The sequence below is a fragment of the Bufo bufo genome, chromosome 3 (genome assembly GCF_905171765.1).
Source record: "Bufo bufo chromosome 3, aBufBuf1.1, whole genome shotgun sequence".
Lineage (NCBI taxonomy): Eukaryota > Metazoa > Chordata > Amphibia > Anura > Bufonidae > Bufo > Bufo bufo.
In genome coordinates this window covers 277673124-277686609 of record NC_053391.1, presented here as the reverse complement: position 1 = coordinate 277686609, position 13486 = coordinate 277673124, and the positions used below count along the sequence as shown (strand labels likewise).

Sequence of the window (13486 nt, the reverse complement as noted above, 5' to 3'; positions counted from 1 at the left end):
CATTGCCACGTAGATTTAAGGCAGTTCTGAAGGCAAAAGGGGGTCCAACACCGTATTAGTATGGTGTTCCTAATAATTCTTTAGGTGAGTGTATAAGAGGCAAATTCTCTTTTTTCTTTTTGAATCATGTATGATTATTCAGTCCAGGATCAGCACTCCTCCCATTCGGTACAGGTGCTTTTAATTAGCAGTAGCCTGAATATAAGTGTGAAGTGACCTACCAGCCCTCAGTCCGAGTTTCTGAGAGCAGGTAACAATGTGAGCTTTGACAACCGTTCACATGGTGTGGTGCTGGGTTGCAGCTGTTGTTGCTGCGCTAGTGGGACCTGGTGCCAGGGTCGCATTTCCAGGCAGCAGGGGTGCTGTTTGACGGCTGGATCCCGCCGCCTGCTGTGGCGCCTGTGGTCGCCAATGCCTTTTGATCAAAAAGTACACTAACGCCTCTTATATAGCATGCAGTATAGGGGGACATACACTAATTATTGCGCTGAGAAGCGATGTTAATTTTGCTGAGAAGCAGTTATAGATCAAAGCTAAACTTGTGGATGTGCGATCAAATTCTCTTTTTTCTTTTTCAATCATAGTTTGCAGCTCGTCTGTTCCCAAGGAAGTTCTGCACTACTAGCACAAATGCATCCCAAGCTGCAAGACGCACTTGCATTGTCAGATTCTTGCTGATCGTAAGTAGTGTATTTGCCACATATGTAGCAGAAATTGTCTGGATCGTTAACACATTTGCGTTTATCCATCTTAAGTTTCAAAACTGATAGTACTATAACAGATCACTTTATCATAATCTGTCCAGCTTGCCTTATATACTTACTGCTGACATCAGCCGGAGTATATCCAAACAGGTCTGGACATGTCCGTTGGAATACCGTATTTTTCGCCCCATAAGACGCACTTTTTTCCCCCAAAAGAGGGGGGGAAATGCCCCTGCGTCTTATGGGCCGAATGCTGCTATTTTACATCGCAGACTGCGATGTATCAGCTGGAGGGGGGGAAGGAGGAGGGGCCGGTGTCATGCAAATGCAGCGGGGCCGGTGCGGTCACTGTACTCCGGCCCCGCCGCTCACTCACTGCTTTATTGCTTAAACCTTTTATAATAATAACTTTCATTGAAGTTCCAATCCCCAGCCCCATCTGTACTACTTACTAAATGTCCTGTAGCAGGCAGAGCAGGGCAGGCAGCCGTAACTCACTGACGTCACGTGCCTGCGCCGCCTACTTCATTCATAAAGTAGGCGGCGCAGGCACGTGACATCAGTGAGTTACGGCCGGCCGCCCGCCCTGCTCTGCCTGCAACAGGACATTTAGTAAGTAGTACAGATGGGGCTGGGGATCGGAACTTCAATTAAAGTTATTATTATAAAAGGTTTAAGCAATAAAGCAGTGAGTGAGCAGCGGGCCCGGAGTACTGTGACCGCACCGGCCCCGCCGCATTTGCATGACACCGGTCCCTCCTGCCTCCCACAGGTTTAGCTAATGTATATTAGGGCATCTGTGGATGCCACTATTATGGGGTGGGGGATATGTGGATGGCACTGTTATGGGGTGAGGGATCTGTGGGTGACACATATATAGCAGTGCCATCCACAGATCACCCCCCCATAACAGTGCCATCCACAGATCCCTCCATAACAGTGCCATCCACAGATCCCCTCCATAACAGTGCGTCATCCACAGATCCCCTCCATAACAGTGCGTCATCCACAGATCCCCCATAATAGTGTCATGCACAGACCACCATTAGTTCAAAACTCACCAAAAGCACACCTTTTGGTTAAAAATATTTTTTTTCTTATTTTCCTCCTCAAAAACCTAGGTGCATCTTATGGGCCGATGCGTCTTATAGGGCGAAAAATACGGTATCTCCAATATAATGCATTAATATTACCCCCCCATAACAGTGCCATCCACAGATCCCTCCATAACAGTGCCATCCACAGATCCCCTCCATAACAGTGCGTCATCCACAGATCCCCCATAATAGTGTCATGCACAGACCACCATTAGTTCAAAACCCACCAAAAGCACACTTTTTGGTTAAAATTTATTTTTTCTTATTTTCCTCAAAAACCTAGGTGCATCTTATGGGCCGGTGCTTCTTTTAGGGTAAAAAATACGGTATCTCCAATATAATGCATTAATATTATAACTGAATAAGCTTTGCATGTATAACAAACCTTTACCCTAAGTTCACACTTGCGCGTTTTACAGCGCGTTCGAACGCGCTGTAAAACGCATAACCGATGCAAACCAATGCTTCCCTATGGGACTGGTTCACATTTTCGCGTTTTACAGCGCGTTCGAACACGCTGAAAAACGCCCGACGCATAAACAAGTTCTTGAGCTTCTTTGGGGCGTTTTGTCGCGTGTTTGCGGCCATAGGACACTGCTGTCAATCACACAAATGCGCGTAATACGCGCGTTGACTATAGACAAAAACGCGCACAAAAACGAGCGACAAAAACGCGCGTTAAACGCGCATATCAAATACGCTCAGGTCTGAACCCAGTGTTAAGGACCTCCGTTGAACAAGTACGGGGGTAGTCCGGTACCCAAACATGGCGCCCGCTCTCACGTGCAGTGGGCGCCATAGCCGCCGGGTTTCTGCAATAAGGCTGATCGTATACATTTTCCCTTTCAGATGCCCTGGTAAAATATGACCACGGCATCTGCGAAGTCCGGAAGAGGAAGTCGCGTACTTCCGCTCCAGTAACAGCGTTCCCCGATGAACCTGTTACATTGATCTAATAGGCTAAAGCCTCAAGCAGGCTTCGGTGCCTATTAGATGACTTTACCAATACAGGCCACTAGGTGGCAGCATTGTATTGGTATAGTGCAAATGAAGTGTTAAATGGTAGATATATATATATGCCAATAATTGTCGTCCAAGGTGATTTAAAGGGTATCGGTCACCTGAAAAATGGGTATTAAGCTGGCTGACATTAGCGATGTGCTAATGTAAGCTGAACATAACTACACTGCTCAAAAAAATAAAGGGAACACAAAAATAACACATCCTAGATCTGAATTAATTTAATATTCTTCTGAAATACTTTGTTCTTTACATAGTTGAATGTGCTGACAACAAAATCACACAAAAAAAAAAATGGAAATCAAATTTTTTAACCCATGGAGGTCTGGATTTGGAGTCACCCTCAAAATTAAAGTGGAAAAACACACTACAGGCTGATCCAACTTTGATGTAATGTCCTTAAAACAAGTCAAAATGAGGCTCAGTAGTGTGTGTGGCCTCCACGTGCCTGTATGACCTCCCTACAACGCCTGTGCATGCTCCTGATGAGGTGGCGGACGGTCTTCTGAGGGATCTCCTCCCAGACCTGGAGTAAAGCATCTGCCAACTCCTGGACAGTCTGTGGTGCAACGTGACGTTGGTGGATAGAGCGAGACGTGATGTCCCAGATGTGCTCAATTGGATTCAGGTCTGGGGAACGGGCGGGCCAGTCCATAGCATCAATGCATTCGTCTTGCAGGAACTGCTGACACACTCCAGCCACATGAGGTCTAGCATTGTCTTGCATTAGGAGGAACCCAGGGCCAACCGCACCAGCATATGGTCTCACAAGGGGTCTGAGGATCTCATCTCGGTACCTAATGGCAGTCAGGCTACCTCTGGTGAGCACATGGAGGGCTGTGCGGCCCTCCAAAGAAATGCCATCCCACACCATTACTGACCTAATGCCAAACCGGTCATGCTAGAGGATGTTGCAGGCAGCAGAACATTCTCCACGGCGTCTCCAGACTCTGTCACGTTTGTCACATGTGCTCAGTGTGAACCTGCTTTCATCTGTGAAGAGCACAGGGCGCCAGTGGCGAATTTGCCAATCTTGGTGTTTTCTGGCAAATGCCAAACGTCCTGCACGGTGTTGGGCTGTAAGCACAACCCCCACCTGTGGACGTCGGGCCCTCATATCACCCTCATGGAGTCTGTTTCTGACCGTTTGAGCAGACACATGCACATTTGTGGCCTGCTGGAGGTCATTTTGCAGGGCTCTGGCAGTGCTCCTCCTGTTCCTCCTTGCACAAAGGCGGAGGTAGCGGTCCTGCTGCTGGGTTGTTGGCCTCCTCCACGTCTCCTGATGTACTGGCCTGTCTCCTGGTAGCGCCTCCATGCTCTGGACACTACGCTGACAGACACAGCAAACCTTCTTGCCACAGCTCGCATTGATGTGCCATGCGGCAAGTCACGTCCCGCTGCGCCGTACTGTTACGGCACTGGTTGGGAAGGGGTTAAACAATAAAACAGACTTAATAAATTTATATTAAATGAAAATTGATCGGCACTCAATATCTGTTACAAACTGCCAGTATTTTAATAAACAATAAAATTCAATCTATTTAATTGCAATTTTTTACAGTAAAAACAGTTGTGCACGCTAAAAACAAAATTCACACAATTCCAAACATGCGTATGGTTGGCCTGATATGTGCTAGTATAAACACCAAAGTCCTGGATAGAACAAGTTTGAATGTCACTTGTAAAATGATCAATCCCCAAAAAAAATCGCTATAAAATGATCAATCCAAAAAATCGCATCCGGACAATATTGTAGTTCATCCGATTTTGCATGTTAGTATTCAAAAATACAAAAATACAATAAAAACAATCATAAAAACAACTGATTAGAATATTCGATAAGACTTATGATTAAAAATATATCGACATATATTTATGTGATTTTCGTCGATTGTTGTAGAGACCTTTTCATTTTGATGGTAGCATAGAAGTTTGTTGAGAATGGAGACTGATGGTATGGGGCGGGTTCCCTTCACTACCATACTACCATCAAAATGAAAAGGTCTCTACAACAATCGCAGAAAATCACATAAATATATGTCGATATATTTTTAATCATAAGTCTTATCGAATATTCTAATCAGTTGTTTTTATGATTGTATTTATTGTATTTTTGAATACTAACATGCACGGATGATTAAGGGCACGAATTTGAAGTAGAGAAAGTCTGCTCTTTCTTACCCACTATTGCGATTTAATGGTAAAGAGAATAAGAACAAATTGCTTTATCTGTGGAAAGCAGAGGCATACAGCCGTTGGACTTTATTGGATGGTGGAGCATACTCCCTCTTACTTATAAACAAAAAAAACGCATTAGGAAAAAACGCATGAGTATCGCAAGAAAAACGCATATGCGTTTTTTGCTTAGTTGGTGTTAGATTTTAATGCTATACCTTATAAACACCTAACAAACAACTTATAGACCATATGTGCAATGTATACGAGATTTAGTGATCCCAATTCAAAGAAATATTTGATCCATGAATAAAATCCAAACCGGAGATTACTATAAATCTGAGAGGCGGAGTCTCTGGGATATAAAATCTGGTCAGCACTGAAAAATACCTCACCATCTACAAGATGATCAACTATAATATGCCGGCATAGATGTTTTCTTTCATCGAACTTTGAAGCGATCTTCTACTTTAAATTAACAAGAACTTGCCACTCCATAACGGTGGAGCAAACAGAGGAGATTCGATGACGCTGTGATTGCGAAATGTCCAATTAAGCTATACACCTGCGGTAAAATCGCGAGATATATTGGGATCTCAGAGGTAAGCGTACACCGGCTGTTTTACACGTGGGACGCCACACAGCATAGAGAAATACTCGGAGAGACCCATCTATCAGTGAGTACCATATACATACGAAAGTTTAAAGTGGTAAAATCGAAATTCGCAGACATTCTGAAAACTGGGATTGTATTGAGCAATCATCGTATAATTCCAATATAGGACTCAAGTCCATCCGCAACACAGAAACAAGGTGCATCGATAGAAAAAATCGCAAACATCAATCGCAATAAACCGCCACCAAATAATCGCAACAAAATCGGACGAACTACAATATTGTCCGGATGCGATTTTTTGGATTAATCATTTTATAGCGATTTTTTTTGGATTGATCATTTTACAAGTGACATTCAAACTTGTTCTATTCAGGACTTTGGTGTTTATACTAGCACATATCAGGCCAACCATACGCATGTTTTGAATTGTGTGAATTTTGTTTTTAGCGTGCACAACTGTTTTTAGTGTGAAAAATTGCAATTGAATAGATTGCATTTATTGTTTTATTGTTTAATAAAATACTGGCCGTTTGGAACAGATATTGAGTGCCAATCGATTTTCTTTAATATAACTTTTTTACGTGATTGGAGGTATCATATCGATCAGAGCACCTACCGTTATTTCTGGTTTAGTTGTGCAACTCCTAAACATATTTATTACTAGACTTAATAAATGCCAACTGAATTGTTAACACATATGTACAAAATGACAACAAACCTTTACAGATGTTAGCACCTTATGGTGCTCTCTGCTTTCTGATCCATCTGATCTACTTTTTCTGGAATCAAACCCAGTATTGCGATCTCCAAATGGAATGGAAGGCATAGAATGTGGGAGGACATCGTGACACTGTAGAAATATAATTAGGTTAAGGAGTGGTTGAGGAGACTAAGTATCATTTATCCATGCATGCCAATCTGCATCTAAACATCCAAACCAAAATATGCCTATTGAAGCTGGGGCTACATCTACTGTACATAACAGTAACTATAATGGCAGACTAGGCTATATAAAACTCTGACATTAAAGAGAGCAAGCTTATACTTCATCCTGACTCTCTTTATGTGACAGTGAGCTGAAAGTGACAACTGTGTTCAACCTTAGAACCTAAATGGAGGATGTTTAAGTCTTCTGCAATAGAAATAGTCAGGTGGGGAAGTGAAATACGCCAATAGGACAGGATCACTGTCCTCCCAATATTCTTCTACATAATGATCTTGCCAATAGCAATCTGATGTGTGATCTGCATAAGAAAATGCTGAGAGAAAAAAAAATACATTCATATCATCCAAGAATCTTCAAACCACAAGACAAGAAGCATCCAAAAAGAAGCAATAAATAAATAGATACAAAAATAAAGATATAAGCATGTAAAACCACCACCAGGGTCATCATGGATCCATTTTAGAAAGACATTACGCTCTAATGTAATAATGTGTCCAAAAAAACACAAAAAAATTTAACCCAAATCCACAAAAAAATATAATTATTAACCATTTCCCGAACTCTGACGTAACAGTATGGCATAGGTTATATCACATGCATTTAACCATTCAGATGCTGTGGTCAAATGTGAACACATCATCTGAGAGCACAAAACAAAGAGAGCGGCACAGTTAGTTGTCTGTGAAAGGCCACAGCCTGTTGAGGGTCGAATGTCTTTTACAGGTATATTCCAATGTATATTCCAATGCAGGTGGCAGCAGTAAATTGCAATATACTTAAAGGGGTTCTGCAGTTCGTTTAAACTGATGATCTATCCTCTGGATAGATCATCAGCATCTGATCGGCGGGGGTCCGACTCTAGCTTTATAATGTCCCCCATGGTTTAAATAATGCCCCCATAGTGTCCCGCAGCCAAAAAAAGAAAAAAAACAAACCCTCACCTTATCCACTTGCTTGCGCTGCAGCAGTCTCTTCTTCTTCACAGAACGGGACCTGCCAAAGGTGCGCGATGACGTCACTGCGTGCGCCCACGTGGTTACGTCACCACGCAGATCGCAGGTTCTGCTCAATGAAGAGAGAAAAGACTGCCGCACAGCGAGCAAGTGGATGAGGTGAGTTGTTTTTTTTAACACCTAAATGGTCTGTGTATCCGTTTTTAACGGCTGTTAGAGGGGTGCACTCCTGTCAATCGGCCGTTAAAAACTGTCCCATTGATTTCAATGTGGTCCGTCCTATATTTGGATGGACGCTATTCACTGGCCGTTAAAAGAATTAGAATGGACTTTCACTGGTGCTAAAAATGTCCGTGTGACTGCCGTTACTTAGACGGCCGTCACACGGCCATTTTTCACCGTCGTGTGCATGTAGCTTTATTATGTAGAGAAAGTTAATACGAGACACTTACTAATATATTGTGATTGTCCATATTGCTTCCTTTGCTGGCTGGATTAATTTTTCCATTACTTTAAACACTTCTCGTTTCCATGATTACGAACACCCTGCAATCCATCAGCAAGTACTTTTACACTATAAAAAAAAAACACCATTCTAAGAATACTCCCACGGCCCTGGCCACGAAAGAGGCTGAAACTTTCTCCTACAGTGTGCAAGCATGGTCAAAGCTGATAGATTGCAGGTTGGTCGTAACCATGTGTATAATGTGATCGAAAAATGAATCCAGCCAGCAAAGGAAGCAATATGCATAATAGCAATGCATTAGTAAGTGGCTTGTATTAACTTTTTCTACATGATATAATGCCACATGCTGAAGTGACACAACCCCATTAACCCCTTAGAGACCCATGACGTACCAGTACGGCATGGTTCCCGAGTCCTTAAGGACCCATGACGTACCGGTACGTCATCTATAGTTATAGCAGGTTTGCGGCTTTTACCTGGTGCGGCGGGGGTGGTTGGCGATGCCATCGGGTCCCCATGGGGCTGATGGCATGGAAGGCAGGGCGATGCCTAAGGAAGTCGCGCTGCCTTCCGGTGACGTGCCTGTGAGATCCAGCCCCCTGGATCTCACAGGCAGGAAGCTGTATGAGTAATACACACAGTATTACTCATACAGCCAATGCATTCCAATACAGAAGTAAACGATTAGACCCCCAAAAAAGAAAGTAAAAAAAAAAAAAAGTTGAAAAAAAAAGTCCCCCCCCAAAGAAAATTAAGTTTCAAGTTAAAATAAACAAAAACGTCATTTTTCCATAATAAAGTTTAAATTTTTTTTTAAATATAGGGGGAAAAAAAAGTATACATTAGGTATCGCCGGGCTCTATAAACATATCACATGACCTAACCCCTCAGATGAACACCGTAAAAAATAAAAACTGTGCTAAATAAACCATTTTTTTGTCACCTTACATCACAAAAAGTACAACAGCAAGCGACCAAAAAGGCGTTTGCCCACCAATCTAACAGTCACCTCATCCCGCAAAAAATGAGCCCCTACCTGAGACAATCGCCCAAAAAATAAAAAAAACTATGGCTCAGAATATGACACTAAAACATGATTTTTTTTGTTTTAAAAAAGCTGCTCAACCGGCTCAATAAAAATATCACATGACCTAACACCTCAGATGAACACCGTAAAAAATAAAAAATAAAAACTGTGCTAAATAAACAAATTTTTTGTCACCTTACATCACAAAAAGCGTTATAGCAAGCGATAAAAAAGTCATATGCACCCCAAAATAGTGCCAATAAAACTGTCATCTCATCCCGCAAAAAATGAGACCCTACCTAAGATAATCGCCCAAAAACTGAAAAAATCTATGGCTTTCAGAATATGGAGACACTAAAACATGATTTTCTTTTTTGTTTCAAAAATGATATTATTAAGTAAAACTCACATAAATAAAAAAAAAGTATACATATTAGGTAACGCCGCGTCCGTATCGGCCGGCTCTATAAAAATATCACATCACCTAACCCCTCAGATGAACACCGTAAAAAATTTAAAAGAAAAACTGTGCTAAATAAACCATTTTTTGTCACCTTACATCACAAAAAGTGTAATAGCAAGCGATCAAAAAGTCACACGCACCCTAAAATAGTGCCAATAAAACAGTCATCTCAACCCGCAAAAATCATACCCTACCCAAGGTAATCGCCCAAAAACTGAAAAGATTATGGCTCTCAAGACTATGGAAACACTAAAACATGATTTTTTTTTTTTGCTTCAAAAAAGAAATCATTGTGTAAAACTTACATAAATAAAAAAAGTATACATATTAGGTATCGCCGCATCCGTGACAACATGGTCTATAAAAATATCACATGATCTAACCTGTCAGATGAATGTTGCAAATAACAAAAAAAAAAAAACGGTGCCAAAACAGCTATTTCTTGTTATCTTGCCTCACAAAAAGTGTAATATAGAGAGCAACCAAAAATCATATGTACCCTAAACTAGTACCAACGATACTGCCACCCTATCCCGTAGTTTCTAAAATGGGGCCACTTTTTTGGAGTTTCTACTCTAGGGGTGCATCAGGGGGGGCTTCAAATGGGACATGGTGTAAAAAAAAAACAGTCCAGCAAAATCTGCCTTCCAAAAACCGTATGGCATTCCTTTCCTTCTGCGCCCTGCCGTGTGCCCGTACAGTAGTTTACGACCACATATGGGGTGTTTCTGTAAACTACAGAATCAGGGCAATAAATATTGAGTTTGGTTTGGCATTTAACCCTTGCTTTGAAACTGGAAAAAAATTATTGAAATGGAAAATCTGCCAAAAAAGTGAAATTTTGAAATTGTATCTCTATTTTCCATTAATTCTTGTGGAACACCTAAAGAGTTTAAGTTTGTAAAATCAGTTTTGAATACCTTGAGGGGTGTAGTTTATAGAATGGGGTCATTTTTGGGTGGTTTCTATTATGTAAGCCTCGCAAAGTGACTTCAGATCTGAACTGTTCCCTAAAAATTGGATTTTTGAAAATTTCTGAAAAATTTCAAGATTTGCTTCGGCTTAGAACATCCTCAAAAAATAAAATATAATTCCCAAAATGATCCAAACATGAAGTAGACATATGGGGAATGTAAAGTAATAACTATTTTTGGAGGTATTACTACAGGGAGTGCAGAATTATTAGGCAAGTTGTATTTTTGAGGATTAATTTTATTATTGAACAACAACCATGTTCTCAATGAACCCAAAAAACTCATTAATATCAAAGCTGAATATTTTTGGAAGTAGTTTTTAGTTTGTTTTTAGTTTTAGCTATTTTAGGGGGATATCTGTGTGTGCAGGTGACTATTACTGTGCATAATTATTAGGCAACTTAACAAAAAACAAATATATACCCATTTCAATTATTTATTTTTACCAGTGAAACCAATATAACATCTCAACATTCACAAATATACATTTCTGACATTCAAAAACAAAACAAAAACAAATCAGTGACCAATATAGCCACCTTTCTTTGCAAGGACACTCAAAAGCCTGCCATCCATGGATTCTGTCAGTGTTTTGATCTGTTCACCATCAACATTGCGTGCAGCAGCAACCACAGCCTCCCAGACACTGTTCAGAGAGGTGTACTGTTTTCCCTCCTTGTAAATCTCACATTTGATGATGGACCACAGGTTCTCAATGGGGTTCAGATCAGGTGAACAAGGAGGCCATGTCATTAGATTTTCTTCTTTTATACCCTTTCTTGCCAGCCACGCTGTGGAGTACTTGGACGCGTGTGATGGAGCATTGTCCTGCATGAAAATCATGTTTTTCTTGAAGGATGCAGACTTCTTCCTGTACCACTGCTTGAAGAAGGTGTCTTCCAGAAACTGGCAGTAGGACTGGGAGTTGAGCTTGACTCCATCCTCAACCCGAAAAGGCCCCACAAGCTCATCTTTGATGATACCAGCCCAAACCAGTACTCCACCTCCACCTTGCTGGCGTCTGAGTCGGACTGGAGCTCTCTGCCCTTTACCAATCCAGCCACGGGCCCATCCATCTGGCCCATCAAGACTCACTCTCATTTCATCAGTCCATAAAACCTTAGAAAAATCAGTCTTGAGATATTTCTTGGCCCAGTCTTGACGTTTCAGCTTGTGTGTCTTGTTCAGTGGTGGTCGTCTTTCAGCCTTTCTTACCTTGGCCATGTCTCTGAGTATTGCACACCTTGTGCTTTTGGGCACTCCAGTGATGTTGCAGCTCTGAAATATGGCCAAACTGGTGGCAAGTTGCATCTTGGCAGCTGCACGCTTGACTTTTCTCAGTTCATGGGCAGTTATTTTGCGCCTTGGTTTTTCCACACGCTTCTTGCGACCCTGTTGACTATTTTGAATGAAACGCTTGATTGTTCGATGATCACGCTTCAGAAGCTTTGCAATTTTAAGAGTGCTGCATCCCTCTGCAAGATATCTCACTATTTTTGACTTTTCTGAGCCTGTCAAGTCCTTCTTTTGACCCATTTTGCCAAAGGAAAGGAAGTTGCCTAATAATTATGCACACCTAATATAGGGTGTTGATGTCATTAGACCACACCCCTTCTCATTACAGAGATGCACATCACCTAATATGCTTAATTGGTAGTAGGCTTTCGAGCCTATACAGCTTGGAGTAAGACAACATGCATAAAGAGGATGATGTGGTCAAAATACTAATTTGCCTAATAATTCTGCACGCAGTGTATGTATTATACAAGTAGAGAAATTGAAACTTGGAAATTTGCAATTTTTTTTACAAATTTTTGGTAAATTTGGTATTTAAAAAAAAAAAAAAAATGATTCTTTTTTACTTCATTTTACCAGTGTCATGAAGTACAATATGTGACGAAAAAACAATCTCAGAATGGCTTGGATAAGTCAAAGCGTTTTAAAGACCACTTACATAGCACTATAGCATAACTATAGATCAGTCAAATGGTATCTTTGTCTTTTTGTTTGGATGTTCACCAGGGGCAAAAACAGAGTTTTATTCATATGTAAATGAGGGCTCGCAAGTGCCCAGGGGCGGCGTTTGGGCTGTAAGTGCCCAGGTCGCTCTTCCTTCTTCTCACATAACCCCTCCCCAGCCTGTTGCTTGGCCCGCCCTGTATTCCCCTAAAGTGAGGAAAATTGGCTTCTACCTCACAGGTTTTTTTTGCCTTCCTCTGGATCAACTTGCAGGATGACAGGCCGAACTGGATGGACAAATGTCTTTTTTCGGCCTTATGTACTACTATGTTACTTACTATAAGGGCAAATTGTGGTGACAGACTCCCTTTAAAGTTATCAGCACTTAACCACCTCCGGACCGCCTAACGCAGGATTGCGTTCCGGAGGTGGCAGCGCTGCGCAGAGTCACGCATATACGCGTCATCTCGCGAGACGCGAGATTTCGCTCCAAGCCGGCCCGCGCATGCGCATCGCGGGCCGGCAAAATTCAAAGAACAAGTTCGTCACCAGCCTGCCAGCAACGATCATTGGCTGGCAGGCTGGCGATTTTCAAAAAATCCAATCCAAAGTCATATAACAGATCATATTAGTAAATATGATCTGTTATATGGCTTGTCTGCTCCTGTGCTGGTCCTTTTCGTCGGTTGGATCCAGCACAGGAGCAGACTGAACTGTGAGTACACCAACACTACACCTTAGCCCCAGATCACCCACCTGCACCCCAATTAACCCTTTGATCGCCCCTGTCAATCACTAGTGAAAGGAAAAAAAGTGATCAGTGTAAACTGTCACTTTTTTTTTTTCACTGGTATTGGCTGTTAGGTTTTAGGGATAGTTTAGGCCCCTTGGTTAGGTAGTTAGCGTCAGTTAGCGCCCACCCCACCGCACCGCAGTCACTTTTATTCGCTGTTTAGCGTATCGCTAATCAGCATTTGTACTTTTATAGTATCTGTAAGTGATCAAAACTGATCACGGTCAGATCTATAATAGTATTAGTGTCACCTTAGCTCGCCCTCCACCCAAAACGCAGTGTTTGCCCGA

General features: G+C 41.8%; 1 protein-coding gene across 1 annotated transcript in view; it reads right to left on the bottom strand.

Annotated features, from left to right (window-relative positions):
• Nucleotides 1-13486, bottom strand: part of ANKS1A (ankyrin repeat and sterile alpha motif domain containing 1A) — a 913309-nt gene that overhangs the window by 306670 nt on the left and 593153 nt on the right. The window contains 1 exon segment of the mRNA XM_040424152.1: nucleotides 6334-6465. Within this exon segment, the coding sequence (XP_040280086.1) occupies nucleotides 6334-6465 (132 nt within the window).